The sequence below is a fragment of the Bombyx mori genome, chromosome 11 (assembly GCF_030269925.1).
Source record: "Bombyx mori chromosome 11, ASM3026992v2".
In the NCBI taxonomy this organism is placed as follows: domain Eukaryota; kingdom Metazoa; phylum Arthropoda; class Insecta; order Lepidoptera; family Bombycidae; genus Bombyx; species Bombyx mori.
Window position 1 is genome coordinate 9,312,451 of NC_085117.1, and position 27,224 is coordinate 9,339,674.

General features: G+C 40.0%; 1 protein-coding gene across 1 annotated transcript; it reads left to right on the plus strand.

Annotated features, from left to right (window-relative positions):
- The first annotated feature begins 50 nt into the window (after positions 1-50).
- LOC101741228 (85/88 kDa calcium-independent phospholipase A2) lies at positions 51-27,027 on the plus strand. The gene is made up of 15 exons (XM_004931532.4): positions 51-211; positions 293-503; positions 8,210-8,300; positions 9,665-9,832; positions 10,532-10,663; positions 11,477-11,645; positions 12,721-13,156; positions 14,973-15,146; positions 16,589-16,857; positions 17,702-17,845; positions 20,231-20,354; positions 21,097-21,242; positions 22,796-22,911; positions 23,812-24,028; positions 26,569-27,027. The coding sequence occupies exons 1-15, from the start codon at positions 199-201 to the stop codon at positions 26,583-26,585; spliced, it is 2,427 nt and encodes an 808-aa protein (XP_004931589.2). The 5' UTR covers positions 51-198; the 3' UTR covers positions 26,586-27,027.
- Positions 27,028-27,224: the final 197 nt, after the last annotated feature.

The window sequence follows — 27,224 nt, forward strand, 5'->3', positions numbered from 1 at the left end:
TACCAGGTCATAAAATCCCTTAAAAAAAATTAGTTTATATAACGTAAATGTCACTAAATGTCACACATCACCGATCTGTCTGTCTGTCGTGGTTTGTCGTAAGTTAAGGTCTGTGTTTACATCATTTTTTCAATAACAATTCTTAAACTTTAATTTAATGAAAACCTGCGGTACACAATTTGAATAAAACAGATCACAATGCTGAATTCATGTGAGTATTATAAAATTTATTATTATTTTTTTGTTTCAAATACCTAACAATTATAATGAAATATTAATAATATTTTATTAGTTTTTCGTGGTCTTCTTCGTACCGAAGAGCTGCCGACCAAAGTCCTCGACGTGCGATCAGACAACTACATCTCACGACCAGTTCACTACAGGGAAGATAGTATGTTATTGTATGGTCCGAAAATACCGAATGACGGTAAAAATCCTAAAGATAAATATTACGAAATCGTTCTATACAAACCGTTTACAGAGAATTTACATCAAATGTACAGGTCAGTTCATAAACGCGATTATTAATTTTTAGTTGCTATTTTATTGTATTCTTATTGTTTTTTTTTTTTTTTCCTACCTAAGCTGAGAGCCTTGAGAGGCTATTTCAGCGTAACCCTAACTTTTGTAGGTGAGCTCACGGGGCTCAAACCTGATGACAAGCTTATTGTGAAAAAAGCTTGTTGTTGCTTAAGTGTTCTTAAGTACCTTAAGGAAAACCGCACCGTTTAACCTTCCTGCGATTTTGGTGATTTAAAATATTTCTTTACGAAAACCTAATTTCATTACATAATTTAATTACAATTCGTTTAAAAATATTCAGATACATTTCTAAGATAACAAAAATTCTTTATGTATTAATAGATAACATAATAGCACGGTGTTCTTTCAATCATCTCAACTTCGTATTTTCTCACAATTTGTGCAGCTCATATTTATTATAAAAAAATTATATTAAGCAGTAAAAAGTAAACTTGTCCTGATTTATAACATGTAATTTCTATTTACAATTCAAAACTCAAATCAAAATGTAAGTCTTCTATATTCATTCCAGTCAATCAAGTGATTGTCAGTTAATTAGTGGGTATCCAATAAGTAAGATGATGCTTACTCCCCCTACCTCTTCCAATGTCAAAATACTTACTTAGTTTTCCTAAATAGTTAAGTTTCATTTATTGTTATCATTTCAAAGATAAATCTGCACTTAAAATCTGATTTTTTTTATATTAAAATTAATATCATTGTTGCATCTATTTCTTAGACGTATCTTGAGGTGGCCAAGAAAATGAAAAAATACGTTTACTTCTTCAAATACTTATTATATTATTTTTAATTATTTTACAAATATAGAATTGAAATGCGCGTCCATCTTTTTTCTTCGTGTCATAATTTTTTAAAATTTTGACAATTGGTGTCACTATTGCGTTTCCTGTTTTGTGATTGGTTCGTGCGATATGACGTCATCGTTGGCCAATCACAGCCATCAATGTATGACGTGACGTTGATTCGTTAACATGCTCCCGGCCTTGGAAGCACCAGGTTCCAACAATTGGAGATGATCATTCAGAGACCCAGCAGCTGCTATCGTGCGTAATCATTCTTCATGTAAAGGAAGCGGACAGATTTTGGAGAATGCCCGTCTCACAATCCCATCCGCTTTGCGAATATCAGCCACATGTGAGTCGTCTATTATCAAAGGCGGCAATCTGTGCATTTGGACAACAAAATTTTATTGATATGTCAATACAGATTTATTTGAATATAATCGTCTCCTTCAAAGAATACGGTTCAAAACCTGCATTAAATAAAGGTTAATAGTTAACCTGTTATTTATCTAAGATGTCGTTCCGAAGAGTTTTGTGACTGCCGATGGAATACAAAGTCAATAATTCGTTTTTCTGATTTACCAATCATTGTCCAAAAGTCAGATTGCCGCCTTTGATAATAGTCGACTCATGTGACAAGCTGTCTTTGCCTGGATATGTTTTGATAATTCGTCCCAAGCTCCATTTCAATGGCGGTAAGTTGTCATCTTTTATAAGAACCAACATGTTTTCCTTGAGCTCACCCTTATGTTGGTACCATTTGCTCCTGGTTTGCATCTCTGACACGTATTCTTTAGCCCAGCGGCTCCAGAAGTGCTGGCGGATCTGTTCAATTCTCTGGTATCTGGTAAGTCGACTAGCCGGAACACCGTGAAGGTCATCAGGTACAGGTGGAGTTAGCGGACGGCCAACCAAAAAATGAGCTGGGGCAAGTGGAAGAAAATCCTGTGGAGGACATAGGGTTTAAAGGTCGGGAGTTGAGGACAGCTTCAACCTGCGATAGTACTGTGCTCATTTCTTCAATGTAAGGTGTGCGTTGCCAACCACATGCCGCAAATGATACTTATAGCTTCTAACACCAGCCTCCCATAAGCCCCCAAAATGACTAGCATAACACGTTATCAATCTAAAATTTATATTTTGAGAAATCGCGTATGCCTTATTGTCATCTGAACAACAATTTAAAAACTTTGCGAATTCATTCATTGCGCCTACAAAGTTGCGCCCGTTATCGGAGTATATTTCAATAGGTTTTCCTCGACGTGAAATGAACCTCCTTCAGTGCCAGCAAATAAGCATCTGATGAAAGGTCGGTCACAAGCTCGAGATGTACGGCGCGTGAAGCAAAACATATATACGATTTTTGTAATCTTGCTCCCCTACCCCTACGATTTAAAATGAACACTGGTCCTGCATAATCCACTCCACAGCGTAAGAAGGGAAAACCTGGCTGCAGCCGTTCTCGAGGCAGATTCCCCATTATGGGATCAATGCACATAGCATAGCGCGATATGCGTATGTTAATTTGTAATGATAGGCAAGAAACAAATCGATTCCAAGGAACCGGTTCATCCCAATTAAGCTTCAACAGCCAACATTTTTGTAATAATATCTTAGCGATAGTAATAACTGGACTAATTAAACCTAAGGGGTCATAAATTTCAGATAAAATAATGCGTTTCGTAATAATGTTGGCATCATACTTAATTTGCGTGTAAAAACTTTATTCACCTAACTTGTTATTCCATCCAATACCTTTTTTTTTTTTTTTGTCTGTAGGAAATCGCCGGACTTCCGCCCTTCACTGGGGATGGAGGGCGGGGCATGTCGGAGTCGAACCGACTAAAACCTCCTGTCTCTCAACAACCAACGTCCAAACCTCGCATGAGACAAAACTCATGAAAAGGCAAAGGGGGGAAAGTGAAGCGTTTAGTGCGGAGCACATCTCTCCCATCACCCTCCCCCTCGGGACGCCGGACTAGCGGTAGTCGGCGCCACGACTACCAGCCCTCTCGGTCGGCAGGCTATCCGAAGCGCGCCTAGATGGCGCCGGTTAGAATGGTCTATCCTACGGAATACCCCGCTGGGTTAGAACCAGCGTGGGTTGAGGATAGCCGGTCTTCGATCACCCGGATGCTCATGCATAAAACGCTTGCACGTCGTCTTCTTAGGCCCCCTTCGCCGGTCCCCAGGCCGACATGTGAGGGGACCCGAAACACTTAGAGGGCCAGGGCTTGGGCGATATCCGCCTCCCTGGCCCCCGCTCGACGGCGGCGGGCCTGTGCGTCTCTCACGCGCCCCGCCGCCTCCTTCTGCGAGATGGTGCACTCGCAGAAGTCGAGCATCGCCTTCCACGACTCGTCGTCACCGAGCATCGATGCCACAACACTCGGCAAAGACAAGTCGTTTCCTATTTTTGCGACGAGGACACGGCGCCACCCCTCCCTCCCATGCGGGGCAGGCGACGAGCGTGTGCTCCGCCGTGTCCAAGTCGCAACCACAATGGTGGCACTCTGCCGTCGGCTCGGCTCCGATCCGGTGCAGGAACTCATCGAAGCAACCATGCCCAGTGAGCACCTGCGTGAGCCGGAAAGTGAGGCGTCCTCTGTCACGATTCACCCAGTTCACAAGAACCGGGCGAATCGCCTCGACGGTCCTACGACCAGCCGAAGGATCGGCCAGCCGTCTGGACCATGACTCCAGCCCATCCAATACCTAAAGTTTTGTTTTGAACACGTTATCTCCTGCTAGACCGAGGTTTTTTGTAACATTTTGAGCATCGTCATTATCAGCGCAGTTAAAGTTAAAAATCCATTTACGTAAAATTAAACAAGCCGATTTTAAAACCTTATCAGTTCCTTCGCAAATTTGATTTAATCTTCAAATACTATTTGCACTGCAAATTAAGTCGTCCACGTAAAAATTATCATTAATAGTTTCTTTCACATACGGAGCCTCATACTCTTGCGCTAATTGTTTTAAACATCTACAGTCTACAGCTTAAAAACGGTGCCGAAGCGGTACCATAGGTAACAGTATTTAATTGATATACCATGAGTGGTTTGGAAGGATCGTCTCGCCACAGGATCAGCTGATAATCTCTTTCATCATCTTCTATAAGTACTTGACGGTAAATTTTCTCTATGTCTGCGCAAGCCATATACCTGTTTTCTCGAAATCTAAGTAAAATCGCGATTAAGTCGCCTTGTATAGCTGAACCGATCATCTGCAGGTCGTTTAATGATAGCCCCGAAGTGGAAGCCATACTAGCTACTACTCGAAGACTACACGCAACTGGTAGTAGTGAAATGTTCTCGAAACACACCGTGATGAGGTAAAAAGTAATGTGGTGTTTGATAACTACACTCGGGTGCAATGAAATCGCACATCTGTACATTTTTTGAAAAATATTATTTACTTCTTTTAATTTAAAAAAATACATATATTTTTTAACATAGGGTTAAAGGTTAGTTCAATACCTATTCAATGATACCATATAAGTGGAGATAAGGTTACTTTCTTGAGGAAAATAAAATACAACAACAATTTAATCTTTATTACAAAATGATTACTCAACTAAACCGTTTAAAATTTGGGGATTCATAAAAAAAAACACAAAAAATACTGAAATATCATTTATTAGTAACAAGTATTGCCCCCTCTTGCCCGAATTACAGCTTCACACCTATTCCCCATCGACTCTATCAAGTTTCTGATAAAGTCTTGTGGCATGGCGTCCCATTCCTCTGAGCGCATTTTGTAGCTCCTGGAGATTAGCTGGAGCACTATTTCGACCTCTAATTTTTCTTTTTAATTCATCCCACAAGTGTTCAATCGGATTATGGTCCGGGCTCCGAGCTGGCCACTCCATCACGGGTACATTTACTTTTTGTAAGTATTGTCTCACTATCGCAGCGGTATGAGGTCTTGCATTGTCATGCATAAAAAGGAAGTTACTTCCAATTAAACGGCCAAATGGTACGACATGTTCTTGTAGAACTTCCTCTATGTATCGTTGAGATGTTAGACCTCTTGTTTCTCGCCTAATATTGGCCCCAACGATGAAGACAAGCTCTGTTTTTCGTTCGAATGAGATACCTCCCCAGAACATACACGAACCACCGCCGTATGCTACACGTTCTATGATGCAACATTGGGAAAATCGCTCTGAGCGCCTTCTGTAGACCCTTCCACGTCCATCATTATCATGAAGACACATTCTGGACTCGTCTGAGAACAGGACTGCTTTCCACTGATCGGCTGTCCAGTTGACGTGTTCTTGTGCAAATCGAAAACGAGCCCGGCGGTGAGCTGGCGTCAATTTAGGGCCATTTGCTGGCCTATGCGCAGTCAAACCACCTTCGGCAAGTCTCCTTCTGACTGTCCACGTCTGACTACCACTTCACGCACCTGTTGAAGCTGCTGTGCAAGTTCAACGGCAGTCAAACGACGATTTCGCAACGCTGTCGTTACAAGAAATCTGTTGTCGCGCTGTGTTGTAGCTCTTGCTCGACCAGATCCTCGTCGCCTTTCAAAGCCACCAGTCTCCCGATAGCGCTGGTACACACGACGAACTGAATATCGGCTGATATTCAGTTGTCGAGCTAAAGCACTCTGGTTCTGGCCCGCTTCAATTAGAGCGACGACTTGAGCGGCTTTTTCCGGAGTAGTATCCATCTTTTTCAGACAAATGCAATTGGAGTCACTAGAGGTCTTATCAGGTTAAGCGTTGGCTTGCAACTGATGACGTTTTACACAAAACATGCCTTTTTATACCTGCAGTTGGTCTTGCAAACTGCAGTGAGTTGTGGGAGCAATTTTTGGAGTTTGCTGTTGTCGTTTTGTTTCAGCAGGCAGGTAAACTTATCATGTCTTATATGGTATCATTGAATAGGTATTGAACTATCCTTTAACCTTATGTTAAAGATTATATGTATTTTTTTAAATAAAAAAAAGTAAATAATATTTTTCAAAAAATGTACAGATGTGCGATTTCATTGCACCCGAGTGTATATTGCAATGAAATTTGGATGTTAACTGGTTACTGAATTGCTTTTTATTATTGTCTGTCGCGCTATATACGCCTGCTATGTGATACTATAAGTGTTTCCAAAATATCCGCCCTATTCCTGAGAAACTGAAGTAAGTCATTTAGTTGAACTACAGTTTTGGTGTTATTGGTTGATGTAATTAAACTACACTTTTGCTGTTCCCATTCCCGTTCGGTAATGGAATCTAATTTTGTGACAATGATGTAAATGATTAACGTATCCCAATACTCTGTAGGTTCCCCTAAAAGCTTTAAAGCGCGGAGGTTTTTTTAAATATTATCAATTAATTTGCGTAATTGCACTGGTGATTCTTTAGTAAACGATTGCATGGTAAACATGGATTTGACATGATTATGTACTAATAGTTTCGTATTATCAAATCGATTTAACAATAGTTCCCAAGCAACTTTATAATTATTAGCAGAGGAATCTATGACCGATTTAGCGTTACCGGACAAAGACGATTTTAAATAATGAAATTTTTGAATTTCTGTAATTGTTTCACTATTATGTATCAATGACAAAAATGTATCGCGGAACTCTAACCAGTGCTCATATAAGCCGTCAAAGGTGGGAACAGATATAGTGGGTAATTTAATGCTTTGGGAACTTGTAATCGGTGGTTCAGACATCATACCTTTTGAATTTTCATCAGCGGTGGTCAGACATTCGGCAAGGGCAAGAATATTATAACATTTTTGCTCGGAATCTTCACGCGATTCTAACTGTTTTTCTATATCAATTTCTACACTAATGTCTTCTATTTGAGTCTGAACGAGGTTAAAATCATTCATTAAACTTTGCGATCCTTCCATCCGCAGTTTTAGCTCGGTTAATTCTACACTTTCGAATGAATTCACATATTTTCCAAAGTTAGTCAAACGACAATTAATAGATGCGCGTTTTCTTTTAAGATCTTTCATCAATAATTCTAACTTATGATCTGATGTAGCCATTGTGGAAACAAGTAAATGGTGGTGTACTTACAGTTTTTAAATAATAAAACAAAACAGCTGCTCAATATTAGCGAAAGTACGTACGTTCGCAAAAATGCAAAGCAAAAAAGGTTTAAAAAAAGCACAGTACTATATACGCGAAGGGGAAAGGTTTAACATATTTTGGTTAGCACGCCTTGCCAAAGCACTGTAATCTTGCGAATCTGGTGAGATTTTCCGAATTTTCCTTTTCGAAGGCCGATGCGTCTCTCAAGTAAGCGTCTGGTTCAACTTAATGGATGATCCGGCTCGAAGGACCAATGAAATGTTGCGTCTATTTCTTAGATGTATCTTGAGGTGGCCAAGAAAATGAATAAATGCGTTACTTCTTCAAATACTCATTATATTATTTTTAATTATTTTACAAAATTACAAAATTGACATGCGCGTCCATCTTTTTTCTTCGTGCTATATTTTTTTTTTAATTTTGACAATTGGTGCCACTATTGCGTTTCCTGTTTTGTGATTGGGTCGTGCGATATGACGTCATCGTTGGCCAATCACAGCCATCAATGTATGACGCGACGTTGATTCGTTAACAATCGTATAAATGAATGTTCATGAAATGTATAAAATGTATTTTTTTTTATAAAAAATGGTAAAAAAATTCAATGGTGTTATAATAATAGACAGGGTTTTTGCTCATAATATAGATTTCGACTGGGTCCATAGCATTCTTATGTAGCAAATATGCATTACACCAGTATTTTACGCCTTACTTTTCTATATGGTGGGCTGACACACTGAAAGCCGGTAAACTTGAGTAGTATAAAACTTTTAGCTGGTGATGAAATGGAGGATAATAAAAATTTGTCTTTAAAACTGTTTTTGATTTCAGTTTACTTCGGTCAGAAACTCTTGAGAGTGCAGAAGAAAAGTTCATAGTGTTCAAAGAAAGAATACCCATTTTTATACAAATTACCAAAGATGTAAGAATATTTTCTTATTATTATAAATTGAATTGTTTGACACCTTTATGGCAACACTCATATGAATCACACACCACATAATTATTATATAATTTATTCAATTATTTGTATTTAAACACCATTAACACTATTAAAATAACTAGTTAAATAAAATCATGACTTTTCCATCTTCAAGATGCGGAAGCTCCTAACATTAAATTCGACTTATACCTATAGGTAAAGGCAAAATATCTGATGCCCTTATGGATTCATTTGTAGCTCATAGTGCTTCGGTGTTTTCACAAAATCACCTAAAAATATCTATATCGTAATTTATCTTTAGAATACCCATATTTGTTCCGATTTAGACAACATAGCCTTCCTATGCTGTTGATTTTTGGCTTCGTATTTATTTTTTGGTCATAAACCCATTGTTATCCATATATGGTATCCAAAATTGTTTATAAGCTGTAAAATCTAAAAGATTTTCTTGTTCAGAGCAAATGATGCTCACAATGACTCAGCATCTGCTCGTTCAAATGGAATAATTTCATTATGAGGTTCTGGAAAATTTTAAATCCAGCTGTTTAATTGGTAGGTGTACTAGCATCAATCAATGGTTACTCATTTATATAGAATTTAATAAGTCATGCTATTATATTCATGTAGATTCTTGAAAGTTTAACAATTATGAACTTAGAATTAATTTACTGTTATTATTGAAGTAACGCTACTACTAATGAAATAAAAAGAGTACGGAATTTTGAGATGTGAAGCAGTTATTGTTTTACGAGAAAATTTAAACTCAATTCAAATGGCATTTTATATGAATTTGGCTGTGTGATGTCATACCAGAATAGTACTTCACTATCAATTTCCGAGCGTTATACCAGCGTATTACCATCACAGCCCAGCAGTTAAGTGAGGCGTACTGTAAGCCTTGATTATTGATTTTGCCACAAAGTACTCATGTGTTTCAATTTGATGGCCGAATAGTTGTTATACAATACTATTCAGAACAGTCACTTTGTGATGTCAATGACAATCATGCTCTTTTTATGTATACATTTATTTCAATGTGCCAAAGTGTGATTGAATTTATGTCCTGAAATTCTCTCCAAGATGCAGAGCTACTTACTTTAGGAGTCAAGGTAATTTATCGACGTAGCACGCCTTTAAGGCAAAAAGTATTTATTTTAACGTATATCAGTTAATAAAGTATTATTTTAATGTGCCTTTAGAAATACGTGTCCATAGTTGATTTCCCAGTGCCTCTCAAAGTGTGCACCAGCAGTGTTGATGTCAAGCTGTCGCGACTAGGTCGACGACACAGATATGAAGTTTTGTAAGAATCAAAATATTTAATATGGTTCGTGTATTTACAGTGTACCGTTTCAACCCTACAAAAATTATGCGATATTTTGTCGGAGCATCAGTCGTGGACAATAGCGCATTTGATAGCGCACTTTGGCCTGTATGAACACTTGACTCATGCGGCGGTAAAGAAACACATCAATGAAATCGATCCAATCACGGGAGCCACGCCTTTGATGGTGAGCCAAACGACCTATTCACATTGAACGAAATGTTTTAAACGGTCCATGTGTTTTTATATTGCTTTATTAATCATATTAGTCTTGATATACACGTAGTTTCACGCAAAATATAATGTTAAATGCTTTTTTTATTGATTTCGAAGGCAGATGATCGTATGATCTGTCTGTCCGATGGTAAGTGGTTACTGTCACTCATGGTCGTCTGGAATGCCCGGGGGTCACAGCCAAGCCCCAGCCCGTAGCTAAACAAGCTCCTGTTTGTCATATTATAAGGGGAGGTTCAGGACAAGAAAAGAAGCGGTAGACATGTGGTACAAGAACTTTTTACTGGTGGTAGGAACTCTTGTGAGTCCGCGCGGGTAGGTACCACCACCCCGCTTATTTCTGCCGTGAAGCAGTAATGCGTTTCGGTTTGAAGGGTGGGGCAGCCGTTGTAACTATACTTGAGACTTTAGAACTGATATCTCAAGGTAGGTGGCGCATTTACGTTGTGGATGTCTATGGGCTCCAGTAACCACTTAACACCAGGTGGGCTGTGAGCTCGTCCACCCATATATGTAATAAATAAAAAAAATAAAAAAAACACCGTTCAAAGTGGAACTACTCTTTACATTAGTAGGAGAACCCACTATAGAAGTATTTTTAATCTTTTATATACTCCTTAAACTCGGATAATCATCAAGTTGTACGTCACAGGTGGCCCTGAAGACATCGTGCTTGCGAGTCGTACAATGTTTGGTGTCGCATAATTGCTCTCTGGACACGATTGATGTTGATGGGAACACAGTCTTTCACTACGCGGCAGCTAGCAACAAGGAGATAATTAATGTAAGCATTGAAGGTGTATTTAATTAACCAATTACCGTTCATTTGATTTGTATAGTCATTAGGGAATTTTTTAAGGCTTTTGGTCGTCCTGCTCATTTCTGGAATGTTGTTTTTGTATCACGATGAAGTGCCAGTGAACTATTCTGTGTTGTTTTACACGTGTAGGTATAAAAATAGAATACATACCGGCTGTTAACAATTGTTCGAATTAATTTCGAAACTTCGTAGTGATTTAATCGAATATGATTCGTAATTCGAATAAATTGATCGCTAAGACATGAATTTCTTTTTTTTTTCGGTCAGCTGATCCTACGATATTTCCGCGGAGCACGCGGGGTATGTGAGACTATGTCAGCAGACACGCCCTATTCTATGATTTGCCATACAGACTAGTCGAACCTTTTCGAACGTTTATGCGATAAGATCGGAGCTCTACTAATGTCTCAATCGTTGTTCGTCTGCTCCGTACTAGATGGCGTTGGAGAGGTCATTTGGTGCAGTGATTTCAATACCATGTAGTTACGGATATGGGCTTGATGCCATCCTAGGCCCTGTTTATTGCGCCGCCCTTAATATTAGAATGAGTTTTATTAATTTTGATCCAATATTTCAATATAAAATTTTAAATAACGTTACAATAAATAGTATAAAAATTATAAAAATTAATCTGAACTGAGACCTTAGAACTTATATCTCAAGGTTGGAGGCGCATTTACGTTGTAGATGTCTATGGGCTCCAGTAACCACTTTACACCAGGTGGGCTGAGAGCTCGTCTACCCATCTAAGCAATAAAAAAAATGCGCGTCGCACAGATCCTGGCCAGTAAAACGTCTGCGCCTCTGAACGTGTACAACCACCAAGGCTACACGCCGCTGCACATGGCTTGCCTCGCGGACGCGCCTGACTGCGTGCGCGCCCTCATGCTGGCTGGCGCCGATGTTAACCTCTCCGCCGCCAAACGTTCCACAAGCACCTTACCGGGTATGTCCTGTCTATTTTTACCTTTTTTTTTATGCTCATAGCCTTGAGATGCTATTTCACCCTAACTTTTGTAGGTGAGCTTACGGGGCTCAAACCGGAGAGTTGCTAATACTGACCCTAGCAAGAGCAGTGCTTCGCAGAATCTACCACCGGATCGGAAACGCGTCCCACTGAGAAGATCCGGCGAGAAACTCAGTGGGCTAAATTTCTAACGCGAACTTGTTATGCGTTTTGGCCTGAAGGGTGAGCCGTTATGCAGTACAAATGAGATTTATATGATTCGAGGTGGGCGGTGGCTCCTCCCGATCTACTAACGGTGCTTCTAGGTACTTCAAGCACCGGTCACCGTTCTCGTCGAACCCGTCGCTTGCGACGAAGGGCTCGACGAGTAAATTAACTCTCAGACACAGCCCACTGAGTTTCTCGCCGGATCTTCTCAGTGGGTCGCGTTTCCGATCCGGTGGTAGACTCTGCGAAGCACGACTCTTGCTAGGGTTCGTGTTAGTAACGTCGTCAGGTTTGAGCCCCGTGAGCTCACCTACTAGTTAAGGTTCCGCTGGAATAGCCTCTCTAGGCTACCAGTTTAGGTAGGAAAAAAAAAAGGTGGGCGGTGGCGTTGGTGTTGTTATGTCCATGGACAACCACTTAAAACCAAATGGATCATGAGTTGAATTATAATAGGGAAAACTAGATTAATATATTAGCCAATACGGATTGAGGCAAGTCATAAGTAGTTCGAGATGAGGTAAGGTAATTTTTTTTTATTGCTTAGTTGGGTGGACGAGCTCATAGCTCACCTGGTTTTAAGTCGTTACAGGAGCCCATAGACATCTACAACCGTAAATGCGCCACCCACCTTGAGATATAAGTTCTAAGGTCTCAAGTATAGTAACAGCGGCTGCCCCACCCTTCAATCCGAAACGCCTTACTGCTTCACGGCAGAAATAGGCGGGGTGGTGGTACCTACCTGCACGGACTCACAAGAGGTCCTAGTAATTTTTAATTTATTCGTTCACAAAATTTGGCATCGTTCTAAAAAAAATAGTTTAATTTTTAAACCGGTTCCGTGTCCAAGGTATCGTGGGCGACCTGCTGCAAGACAATCAGCCCAAGCTGTACCAGCAGGACATGAAGCACGGCGGCACCCCGCTGCACTGGGCCGTCTCCAGGGAGGTCATCGACGCGTTGGTCGACAAGAACTGCGACATCAACGCTTTGAACTTCGACGGCCGCACCGCCCTGCACGTGATGGTGCTGCGCGGCCGGCTCGAGTGTGCGATCGCGCTGCTGTCCAGGGGCGCGGAGATATCTGTGGCCGACAACGAGGGAAACACGCCGCTTCATTCGGCGGTCAAACAATCGTACGTGATCACTCAAGCGCTGGTGGTCTTCGGTGCTGACCTGAACGCGAGGAACAACGCCGGCCACACGCCCAGGCACGCCGTGCTCGCAGACACCTCCAATAACTCTGACAAGATTCTCTATGTTCTGCATTCCGTCGGAGCTAAAAGGTAAGGTTTGTGTGTTTATTATTGGAATATTTGTTGCCTTGTGGAAGCCCTGAGCCGTTATACCCAACTGTCAATATAAGTACAGTAATGCAACCGTCATTTTTAGATATGTTACAAAATCAAATACAGGGTTGTCAAAAGAAACATTATTAAAATAATATGTTTATGAAGACAATCTTAAATAGCCACGAGCACAGTTCAAACCATTAAATACAACTCAGAAGAACGAAGAACGTGGAATAGAATCATTCAAGTTCCAAAACTTTTTATTTAGTTGTCACTAAAAAGTTAACCTAAGGGACGCCTTCTGGCTAGCTGGTGCGATGATCTCCGAACGGTGGCCGGCAAGAAGTGTATGAGGAGAACCGAAGACCGGGCTCAGCGGTGTGGATTGGGAGAGGTCTAGGTCCAGCAGTGGTCCACTGTGGGCTGATATTGATAATGAAAAAGTTAACCTTAGATCATTACTTAATGATGTTTATTTTTCTTATATGACATAAACTTTTGACACGTGTAGTTAAATACATCTCTAGTGATTATTTTTCACTTTTAGTTAGTATTTTCATCCAGTTCGGTTTTTGGTCCCATTTTTAGTGCTTAAATGGGTAGACGAGTTTACGACCCACCTGTTACAAGAGTCTATATACATAAATATATAGATTCAATATCCGATATCGAGTATCGATATATAGATACAATTCGATACGCGGGAAAACCGATATTACCCACGCCTATTAGAACTTGATTTGATAAATTAATATCCGACGCTACGTCTTACATCTATAGTCGACGCAATTTAAACTGAGTCGTCGGTTACTGACAGTAGGAACGTAATGCAACCCGTTATCGATGCTTAGCTACGATCTATACAGTTTCTCTATGATTGATAATATTTTATCTTACAAATTAAATTTATTTTCAGATAGCGAAAATTTATTCCGATTAATACATAACATAATTGAGCATATCGATCGTATCTAATCCGTTATCGATATGTTTCACTACAATTCTTACGCACATCACTATAGTAGAATTATTTTGTCCGTGTAGTTTGGGTCATAAAACATAGTCCGGCTAGGGCGGTGAGCATGTTGCTCGAACGCAACGCCATTATCGATAAAAACATATGAGTCATCGAAGGCAGGTACACGACGACGGGGTGGTATACGAAGGGTGGTGATACATTGTTATGTTATGAGTTATTTGTACTTACCTGCAAATTATAGTACATTATGTCGAAGAGAAATGTGTTTTTATGCATTCGTTGTCTGAATTTCTTTAGTGACACAATGGCTACTCCTTTGTTTTGTATCAAAACGGCAGAATTTATTCAAAATAATATTTGCACGTGTTGCTATCAACATTTTCACTGAAATAAGAATAGATCCCGAAAAGTTACAAAATGTTAATTTCTGCCGTTGTCGTTAACTTGCTGTGGTGATTATGTGTAAGTGTTCGATTAGTGATTTTTTCTTTCATTTTTATCACTAACCCACAAAAATGACAAAACTAAATACACTACCGATAACGCTTATCGACAACAATATTGCGCATAACTATGCTTGTCCATAAGGCTTGTGAGTGGAAGAGAGAGCGAAATACTCACTTCACCGCTTCGATTTTGACCCAAACTGCACGGACAAAATAATTCTACTATACACCTCACCATAAGACCTGTAAGTGCGAGCGAGACAGACAAATCAATATGATTTATGACCCGAAGCCTCAGTTCATAATGCGTCGACTACAGAAATAGAGCTGAGCAACGAATATTTATTTTACGTTTCGGTACTTGAAGTTGAGGTTCGTTTGGCAGGTGTCCCCCCGAGCAGGTGGGCTGCGGGCCGGGCTGCGCGGCGCGCGGGGACTACAACGGGGTGCCGCCCTCCACGCTCAGCCCCCCGCCCGCCCGGACGCTCATTAACCACATGCTGTCCGTGGCCGCCATGGAGAAGGCGTCCTGCTTTGATCCCAGCGAAAAACAGGGCCGGTTAGTATACGGGTCTTTTGACTTCTTCTCATTCTTTGAAGTATGACATTTGATTTCTTGCGAAGCCATTGTTTTAAAAAATTGTCATACTTATAAAAAAGTTTAATTATAAAATACGAATATATTTTGTTATACGAAAAATGATATTATGGAGCGACATAAGATGAAGTTGATTTATATTGAGACTGTATAATCAATTGGAATAACATTAAATCAAATGAGATAGTATGATTATATATTATAATTATGACATCATCTTATTATATGAGATAAAGGCGTTGTGATGTCTGTTGGCTTCCACTGCCCTCCATCCGAGCCGTGAAGTGGGTCACGGACCGAGCGCTATCAATAAACAATAACATCGCAATTTATCTTTACGAAGTTTATCTACTTGATCTACTTATGCTTATTAATTGAAATAATCGCGCATAATAGCAAGTCTCATAATACACTAAAATCTTTATTTATTAGGTCACGGAAATAATAAACATATGAAGAAATATATGATCAATTAATATCTGTGCTCGCCGCCTTCGTTACATACGTGTGGGATTTGCTCAAAGTAAATAGCAGTTTTTTTGAAAAGGAACAAAATTTGTTAGGATAACAATTTATTAGGATCAAAGGCTTTTGCTTTATAAAGCACAAGTCCGGCCTCGCGTGGAGTACTGCTCCCATCTCTGGGCCGGACCTCCCAAATACCAGCTTCTTCCATTTGACTCCATACAGAGGAGGGCCGTTCGGATTGTCAATAATCCCATTCTCACGAATCGTTTGGAACCTCTGGGTCTGCGGAGGGACTTCGGTTCCCTCGGTATTTTGTACCGTATGTTCCATGGGGAGTGCTCTGAGGAATTGTTCGAGATGATACCGGCATCTCGTTTTTACCTTCGCACCGCCCGCCACCGGAGTAGAGTTCATCCATACTACCTGGAGCCACTGCGGTCATCCACAGAGCGTTTCCAGAGGTCTTTTTTGCCACGTACCATCCGGCTATAGAATGAGCTCCCCTCTAGAGTGTTTCCTGAGCGCTATGACATGTCCTTCTTCAAACGAGACTTGTGGAGAGTATTAAGCGGTAGGCAGCGGCTTGGCTCTGCCCCTGGCATTGCTGAAGTCCATGGGCGACGTTAACCACTCACCATCAGGTGGGCCGTATGGTCGTCTGCCTACAAGAGCAATAAAAAAAATAATAATAACACGTCGTAATCGTTCACACTCTTACTATGCCCGATCGCCATCTTGACCATTTCCCCTCCATCCCTTTCTTCCTCATACATTCATCCCTTTCACTCGAAAACGTACCGTTTTCCCACGTATGTACCGTGTACTCGTCTGATGATCCGCGAACACGTACCTAAGTCCTAGACACATACCATCAGATAGGACAAGATACTTAATCCAGAACCAACGGTCTTTGAGATATTCGAACGCAATTCCAGTTTGCTGTGCCTGGACGGCGGCGGCATCAGGGGCCTGGTGCTCGTCCAACTGCTCCTGAGCCTGGAGGAGGCGGTCGGGAAGCCCATCATACACTGCTTCGACTGGGTGGCCGGGACCAGCACCGGGGGCATCCTGGCGTTGGCGTTGGCCAGCGGGAAAACGTTAAGGGAATGCCAGCAGCTGTACTTCAGACTGAAGGAGCTCGCGTTCGTTGGCATGAGACCGTACCCTTCGGAGGCGCTCGAGAACATCTTGAAGGAGTGCTTAGGTAAATAACAAGTTTTATGTACTTTTAAGAGCTACCCTACTGGTGGTAGGACCTCTTGTGAGTCCGCGCGGGTAGGTACAACCGCCCTGCCTATTTCTGCCGTGAAGCAGTAATGCGTTTCGGTTGGAAGGGTGGGGCAGCCGTTGTAACTATACTGAGACCTTAGAACTTGTATCTCAAGGTGGGTGGCGCGTCTACGTTGTAGATGTCTATGGGCTCCAGTAACCACTTAACACCAGGTGGGCTGTGAGCTCGTCCACCCATCTAAGCAATAAAAAATAAATAAAAAAAATTTATAACTGTTGGTCGGTATAAAGAGTCATGGTATATTCGGTTGTGGTTCTTCTGAGAACTGTTGCTCTAATTTTTTTTAAGTAGTGTGCATATCGTCGTTCATAAAACAAAAAAAAAGTTCACCCCGGGAAAAAAAGTATAAGTTTCCAATCTGCACTGTATTGTCTCCATAAACGAGCGATTTTTTTCCATTTAAATGTATTATTCACTAGCTGACCCGGCAGATTTCGTAGTGCCTCAATCGATAAATAAAATACCTAAACTTTTGTATAAAATAAACTTAAAATAAACATCAAAGGAAAAACAAAATAGCAATTTTTATTTAATTCCGAGCGTTTTCATATTTATCTACCTTTTAAACCTTCTCTGGATTTCCACAAATAACTCTAGACCAAAATTAGCCAAATCGGTCCAGCCGCTCTCGAGTTTTAGCGAGACTAAACGAACAGCAATTCATTTTTATATACATATATAGATAATAATGTATTTTTGTTCATTCTGTTAATTACTGGCAATTTTAGTTTTTTATAAGACGACAAAATAATTACAGGTACAGAAACAGTAATGTCGGATATAAAGCATCCGAAGCTGATGATCCTGGCCGTGCTCGCCGACCGGAAGCCGGTGGACCTGCACATCTTCAGGAACTACAAGTCCGCTCATGAAATACTCAGCGAACACAACGGCACGACCGGTTAGTACAATATGTACAACTTCTGATAAATTAAATGTAAGGACGTCGTTGCAAACGCACGTTCACTCTTCAATAAACGGTGTTATGCAAAAGTGACTCGATAAAAATAAAGTTAAATTTCCTAATGACATTCTTGAGTTTGGACTGGTTTGAGGTTCAAATTCAATGGCAGCTACTTACGGTAAACAATAAAACTGCAATTATAATTTAAAAAAAATGCGTTTATTATTTTATTTCATAACGACTATTATCCATACCAATCTTCGATCAATAATACTACTAGATTCGCGATTAGCGCTTCAAAAGCGGCCCGAAAAATAAGACCACAAATAAATTTGTGGTCTTATTTCAAATTAGTATGGTCCAATCATAGCCAACACTAAGACGTCAAAACGCTGCAATGCGCGTTCAAAAACTGAGTAAAAAACCACCGTAACACCAAGGTTTTGGAAGGAATATCTTTTTTTGGTAAATTTATATTATTAAGTGTTTTTTATAAAATAATAAACACAATTATATTGTAAATAAAACACAATTTACGAATATTGTAATTGTTTGGCCAATGTTTGCAACAAGGCACCAACTATTGTAACAAACATCACCTATTCTTGGACAGGGAATGCATAGAGTAGTTTTGTTATTTTATAATGTTATTTTTGTTTGTAGATTTCCTAGTAGCCCCTTATCGCTGTGCACAATGGATATATATTGTCGCGAAAGAAAGAGGAGAAGAAATATAGAACTCTTATAAAAATTCTAGAATTGTTCAATGGTGGTGGCAAATCAATCCAAAAAAGTATTAAAAAAACTTTATATGTATGTGTAAATATTTTAAGCGTATATGCTGAAAAGGATTTGTTTTCTGGGGGAAACGAACACAGCCATAAAATAAGCCTAAATTAAACTGATTATAGAAAAATTCATTGATATAAGATTACATTATATTTGTAAAAAAGAAACCGCTCATATAAAAATGACTTCTAAAAGACAGCTTTATAACAAACTGAATCTGTTTAAAGTTAATTAAACCTACATTATTGTTTTAATTACTTCTGTATAAAGAATACGTGGAAAACATGTTTCGTGTTTCCTTTCATATTTTTTTTACTTTATTCAATTTTATTTTTTATCACCTATTTGTTGTAATAGCGGCAATGTAAAATATTATCTACTACTTTTTTGAATCGGTCAAAAATAGTTGCGACCATACAAAACAAACCTAAAACAAATATGTATATTCTGCAACTCTATGTCTTTCAATACTTACTGTGTTCTGAGCATTGAAATGTAATACCAAGAACTACATCTAGTTCCACAATACAATAAGCACGAAATTTTAAACAAATATTTTTAACCTTATAAATTAGGCTTTAAGTATCATTTTAGAATAAATATTTTTGTACTGATGACTTTTTATGTTCAAGTGACATTTTAAATTTATTCCATAATATTCTTTTTCTGACGAAAGGACCTAAATACATATATTTTGCAATGGTAATTAAACTTTATGTTTAAGTATTAAGGTTTATAATAAACTGAAGTCGTTAACATTATTAAACTTTTTTCTAAGAAATGAAGATGTTTTCGTGTCTGCAAACGTGGCCACGGGAGCGTCTTATTTTTGTTCCTGATCCGTAATCTAGTACTATTATTGATCGAAGATACCAATGATTATCAATTGTTTTGTTGTTGCGACGCCTTTTTAAAAAATGACACCAATACACAAAGACGTATAAGTATAAAATTTGTTTACTTGTATATAGAACAGTGTGTGGCGCGGCGGTGGTTGAGAAACATTGATCTATATAATCCTAGATTGGCTGTCACAATCGGACATACAAATGGGATAAGTACGTAGGGTTCTGTGGTTACGCAGATATAAAAGTAATCTATGTATTTAACATAATAATTCGACTGACTTGTTGCCGCAGTAGCGTCCCTTACTGCTGGACCGAGGGTCGTGAGTTCCTATTCTAACATTGAGCAAACGTTTACGTAACGCACAAGTTTTGTTGGGTGTCTAATATAAATAAATATAAACAGATCAACTATGTATTTTGGTTCTTAGTACCGAGAATCTTAATTTAGGGCCAGATGAACTTATGGGGTTTTGTACCTGTTTTTTTTTCCACCTAAACTGATAGCTTTGAGAGGCTATTTCAGCGTAATCTTAACTATGAGGTGAACTCATGGGGTTCAAACCTGACGACGTTGCTAACACGAACCCTAGCAAGAGCCGTGCTTCGCAAAATCTACCACCGGATCGGAAACGCGACCCACAGAAGATCCGGCGAGAAACTCAGTGGGCTTGTACCTGATTATTTATAGATTTATTTAATGTTGTTTTGCTATGCTGGTTTCTTAACGAGTGCACTGTGCCGTCAGGTCCGGCGGCCGGCGGCGGCGACGAGTCGGCGGCCCCCCCGCCCCCGCCCCCCCACCAGCAGCTCGTGTGGCAGGTGGCGCGCGCCACCGGGGCCGCGCCCTCCTACTTCCGAGCTTCGGGCAGGTACGGCACTCGCCCCTCACACTGAACGGAGGTCGTAGCACGCGACGTGAGGCTTCAAGTGAATGGTCTCAACGGCAGTCTGATGTACCGAGAAATATCGTCAAACTTCATGAACACAACACAATACATAAAACGCTACAATTTTGCTAAAACTTAACAGATCTAGTCTGGCTTCGATTATAGTGCGCCACTGTTGGTATATTTACACATAGATATTTAAAAAAAAATCGGTATGAGCCTTCGAGTACAGGCGAATCTGAAGGCTAACTTCGAACCGAACTCTACTATGCTTTGGTAGATACGCAAGCAAGGATACAAAATTTACTGGTGTTTACATTTTTTTTTGTCACTTACGCAATACGAAAAAAGGCTCTTTGGCGCTCTTACGAGACGTTCGATTTAATGTTATTTCAGATTAGTATACGAGTATTCTTGTTATTCCGTTATAGTAATATAATACTAACTTTTACCCCCGGTTACATTCGTATATAATTAATTAATGAAATAGAAACTTGAGATATTTTTCTCTATTTTGTTTATTTCTGCTCTTCTCATATTTGACCCGAAGCAGTAATCCGTCTAGTTCGACAGTTGAGACTTAGACCGCATGTCACAAAAGTGAGTGGCGCTGTTCACGTCAGTCATGTCTCTGAACTCCGGTAACCACTTAACATGAGGTGGGCCGTACATTGGTTTACCCGTTAATGCAAGAACAAAGTTAGTTTTGATAATTCGCTCGCAGGTACCTGGACGGTGGGCTCATGGGCAACAACCCCACCCTGGACGCGCTCACGGAGCTGGCGGAGCTGGGCCTGGCGCTGCGCGGCACCGGCCGGGGCGAGCTCGCCGCCGCCTGCGGCCTCAAGATAGTCGTGTCCTGCGGGACAGGTGCGTGCCCACACCGTACACTTGCATGGGTCGCTAAACGTGACGAAAGGAAGATCTCTTACGTACCCGATCCTGTAGACCGAATTGTACATAGTCGACATCGCCCAAAACACGTCATTACGGATCCTCCCGATCCATTAACGGTGCTTTTAGGTACCACAAGCACCGGTCACCGTCCTCGAATTAACCCACAGACACAGTCCACTGAGTTTCTCGCCGAATCTTCACAGTGGGTCGCGTTTCCGATCCGACGGTAGATTCTTCGAAGCACTGCTCTTGTTAGGGCCAGTGTTAGTAACACTCCGGTTTGAGCCCCGTGAGCTCACCTACACGTTAGGGTGAAGCTGAATTTGCCTCTCAAGGCTATCAGCATAGGTAAGAAAAAGAAAAAAAAAGGAAGATCTTCCACCGAGCGGGTGATATTGCTCGGTAGACCGAAGGTCCAAATGTTGTTGTTCGGAACTTGTATATATGCAAGATAATCTTGAAAATGTCGTAAATGAGATTCAGGCATCTCTCAAATATCTTGCGTTCTGTAATGGTTACCGCCACAAACGGAACGTGTTTTATAACCAGAAGTCACATTATGTCGAATTCAACTTAGGGGACGCGCCGGGTATGTGAGTCTTGACGATCCACCGTTTCTGGGAGGGGACTGCGGACCCAAGGATATCTTTAGAGCCTTACCCATTAAAGGACTCCACCTACACTCTCTCAGTCGACGTCCGATCTCTGCTCGGGGTCAGAACCCGGCAGAGTAGGGGACCCCGCGGTTAACACTACAATTAGACTCGCGGAACGAGCCTGAGCCCGCTGATTGTCATTCCAATCTTCTGGTGCCGGCGCGCTGGAGTGACGTCGATGTTTGCGCAGACTTGACCTCTCAGGTCAGCCCGTGACCACCACCAGTAGGAGATGTCCTCGTCACAAGGGTCGGGGTTGAATGTACGCCCCCTACGACCCCCCGGATCGGTGCGGTAGAAGAGCTCTTTCTGTGCCGTTCCGCCGCTTAACTATGGAAAACGGAACCTAACCTAAATTTTATCAAAGGATTCTTGTTGATCATAAAATGAACTGTAACAAAAAATAATTATTCCGCTGCGCGTAATTCGTTTTCAAATGATTCTTGTCCGCCTGATGGTTGTCTGGAAGAGATCGTTCTTAGCGATAAGACCGCCTATTGTACTTTTTTTGTATTTAATGTATCATTATTTTTTGGTGTACAATAAAGAATACTCTCTCTCTCTTTTGTAGCGTAGACTATGCTTTATTGTACATCAAAATAAACACAAATACAAAACATTAAGTACAGAAGTACAATGGACGATTTTATCAGTAAAAACGATCTCTTCCGAACAACCATACGCTGGACAAGAATCGCTTCAGGAAAGAAATTAACCGCAATGTACTTATCGATTGATAAAGAATATAATATTCATAAATATCAATACTATAATGATGAATTGTGGTTAATATTTATTTAAGAAATCACCCAACTATCTCTGAATGTGTCGAGTAATTTTCCTGCGAAAATATTTGCGTTTGATTTTCAGGACAAATCCCCGTGACGCTCGTGAAGGACTTCGACGTGTTCAAGCCGGAGAGCCTGTGGGACACGGCGCGGCTGGCCTGGGGACTGTCGGCGCTGGGCAGCCTGCTGGTCGACCAGGTCCGACCTTGAAATGTTTCATTTTTTAAACCTACCCGCTACAGATAAAAATCGAAAATAAAACCAGACTTTTTGGCGGGAATGCGAGGAGTGAAGTTGTGTAATTTGTTTTATTTAGTATTTCTTCAGGTTTAAATGTGTAATAACGGTGGTTTATTAACTGTTTAATATCTGTGAAAGTGTAAAAATGTGGGAAAATGAAACAAAGCCGCTGGACGTAACTTCTCTGGGTCCTCCCAAAAAGTCCACTGAAAAAATCTCAGTAAACGACCACCATTTTACTGAGATTACATTTCATTCCATATCATCTCATCTCATTTCATTTCAGTTGATTAATGTCTGTAATTAATCATCTTCATTTCATTTCACTCCATATTATCATTTTTCATAAAAATAAGAATCTAAATTAAAATAAGACATGACTTAAAAGTCTTAGTTACTAGGTCATAAAATCCCATAAAAAAAGGATAAAAAAACATCTGTGCAATTCACACATGGTAGAAGTGAAGTCTTCAACAATTTAGGGCTTCAAGATAATGAGAGATTTTAGTAATTATCATAATGTTTTTTTTTTACTAGCGGTAGAACGTCTTGTGAGTCCGCACGGGTAGGTACCACCACCCTGCCTATTTCTGCCGTGAAGCAGTAATGCGTTTCGGCTTGAAGGGTGGGGCAGCCGTTGTAACTATACTGAATTCTTAGAACTCATATATCAAGGTGGGTAGCAGCATTTACGTTGTAGATGTCTATGGGCTGCAGTAACTGCTTAACACCAGGTTGGCTGTGAGTTCGTCCAACCATCTATGCAATAAAAAATATCTCAAGGCTATCAGCATACGTAGAAAAATAAGTAGTCTAGTTGGTAGTTTTAGTTGATTACATAGGTTGTGTCTCGTGCAGGCGACGCAGGCGGACGGGCGCGTGGTGGAGCGGGCGCGCGCGTGGTGCGGCGCGGCGGGCGTGCCCTACTACCGGTTCTCGCCGCCGATGTCGCGCGACGTCAGCATGGACGAGCGCTCCGACGAGAGGCTGGTCTGCATGCTGTGGGAGGCGCAGGCCTACATGCGCGACCACCGGGACGAGGTCGCCGAGCTGGCCGCCCTCCTCGCCGACGCCGGTCAGTCCACCCTCACGAACACTTAGATATTCATAACACGATTTAAGTAAAGCATTGACACGGGCTGGGGTTCGGGATAAATAAAAATTATACCGAAGTACAAATTAACACTGTATTAACACTTATAGTAGAATTGTTTTGTCCGTGCAGTTTGGGTCATAAAAAACCGGAGCTGTGAAGCGAGTATTTCGCTCTCTCTTCCACTCACGAGCCATATGGACGGGCATAGTGATGCGCATTATTGTTGTCGATAAGCGTTATCGATAGTGTATTTAGTTTTGTCATTTTTTGGGTTAATGATATAAATGAAAGAAAAAATCATTAATCGAACACTTACACCACATACCGTCGCAGCAAGTTAACGAGAACGGCAGAAATTAACACTTTGTAACTTTTCGGGATCTATTCTTATTTCTGTGAAAATTTTTAAATCATTGTTGATAACAACACGTGTAAATATTATTTTGAACAAATTCGGCCGTTTTGATACAAAACGAAGGAGTCGCCATTGTGTCACTAAATAAATTCAGAGAACGAATGCATAGAACACATTTCTCTGCAACATAATGTATTATAATTTGCAGGTAAGTACAAATGACTTTTACATAACAATGTCTCACCACCCTTCGTATACCACCGCCCTGTATAATAGCCGGCAAACTTCTTGAGCATTTGTTGACGTAGTGGGGGTAAGTTCGCGCATGGTACACTGCACGTGCAAAAACATTATTTACTCTGCGTCATAATGCATTAAATTATTAAAATCAACATATGTATTTATTTATATATTTATTAGAACATCAACAAAAAATATAGGTTAATAATTGTAATAATTTAATCTTGGGGTAAAATAGATATTCCTTCTATTAAGTCAAAACTAGAGCTGTTGCCAGGTCTTGGTTCAGTTGAAGCGAAGCTGGTATTTGTAATTTTTTTTTCGTTATCATAATCTTGACCGTCATCATCACTGTTTTCATTACCCGAGTCGCTATCATCGTGATGAGTCGACATAGGGCTCATCGGTGTAGTTTACAACTCGGTCGGTTCGGTCTACTTTTTTGTCTATAATTAATTATTTTTTGAAGATATTCGATTCGTAGTAATCGGATGTAACTTTTTTCAATTACCAGCTTCCGATTATTTTCTGTTTTTTTTTCCATCTGAAGCCTAGCTCTTTCATAATTCGTCGTAAACTTCATACCGAGCCATTCAAATTTATATCTTCTTTAAAATTTTCGAAGCCTTTCTACGGTACGGAGTTTCACTGCTTGTTATGTAGTTATTATGATTACATCTTTTTATTACAGATTGAACGAAACTATCCATTCCGGTAACTTTCTTCTTCCCTGATCTTTTCTTACCCGGAGTCCGAAACACGGCGAGCAAGCCAGAGCCTTTAGCTTCATTAATAATGCACCTAACAGTACTCACGGATGTTTTTGTTGCTTCCGAACTCTGTTTTAGTTTTTCCATATCATTCTTCCCCTGTTTTATACTGAAGCAATATACGTCATACACAATTTTTCTACCCTTTCTTTTAAATACTACACCAGTTTGTCGCGGCATAGTGTATTTTTTATAAAAAATCAACAAACACTCAACAAATAGCAATGGCAACAAAGTCAACAAGCAATCATAACAAATAACTCAACGATTAATAATGATAGACTTTTCACTGTACGCAAGCGTACTTTTAGGAGCAAGCGGTACGAGGGCGCGGTGCGGGACGCAAGGTTCGACTGATCTACCAATAACGCGCTCGATACGATTTCTCCTGCCGTCGCGCCTCACCCTCACCACCAAAGTGATCTAAAATTCGGTTCTGCGCAGTCAAGGTCATTTGCTCAAGAAGTTTGCCGGTTACTATACCTGTCTTCGATGATTCATTAGTTTTTATCGATAATAAAGTTGCGCCCGCGCAACATGCTCACCGCTCTAGCCGGGCTATGTTTTATGACCCAAACTGCACAGACAAAATAATTCTACTATAGTTACACTTAACGAACACCTTAAAATTCTCAATTCACTGCTTCTTCGAGTAGTTCCGATTACTAACTACTTGGCGCCATCCCTGCAACGCTTTTATAGTCGAGACGACATCCCTAAATTTATTCAGAACGTTCTAGGCAACTTGAGTAGCTTCGAGGTGTGTTTCCGCTATCTGACAATAGATGGCGTTGTACGTCTCGAGCTTTCTCGAAGTTACGATTTCCTTTGATAATCGTTTCGGCTATTCGGCAATACATGGCGTTACTCTTATCGGCGTAACAGTATTAGATCAAACGCGCACTCGACGAGATATAACTTTATAAATGTTGAATAATAACTAGTTTTGTTGCTGAATTCCTTGTTGTGAATGTAGAGGAATATCTAATTTGTTGTTTTATTCTTGGAATAGAAAAAAAAATCCGTCTGCCAAAAGATATGAAAGACTCGCTTCCGAGTTATAATGATAATTATTATTGACTAAATATTGATGATGTCACGCAACTTTAAAATTGTTAATGTGAGCTCAATAATAATAGTAGTGTTTGTTTCAGGTGAAAATGACAAGTAAACTATAACCGTACCAATGCAAGCTGTGATCGTATTATATAATAATATATACATAGGTAATAATATAAATGTGCAGTAATTGTAAAATTTATTCAGTAATGTGTATATTAGTATGTTATGTCTGCTTGACGTTGGTTCGTTGTAGAAAGAAAGCGTTTAATATTTTTTATGTATTTATTATTTTATTTACTCTAATGGAAAAGAAAATTTGTTGATAAGAGATTTTTTTTAAACAAAATATATACACGGTTGTGCGCGCTCTAAAAAAATTTTATGATTGATTTAAATGTATAAAGTAGACTTTACTTTAGTAGTAGTATTAAATGTATAATAATATAACTGTTTACTTAATATTAATTGAAAAAAATATTGTAGAGTTAAATGGCTCTAACGTTAATAAAATAAATAAAAGATGTTTGCAAAAAAATGTGCGTTACCAAAAATGTTTTGTTCTTATTTTTGTCCTTTTGCTGTGTTCATATTTTTCCCTTGATTGAATTCGACGCGTCAGTGTACATAATGCGAGTTTCGTTAACTTCTCGATCGCGTAAAAGTTAACTCAAATTTGTATGGATATAAAATTGAGTTTCAAGCACACTAATCATAGTTGTGGCTTGAATTCCACTACCGGTTCTCATAA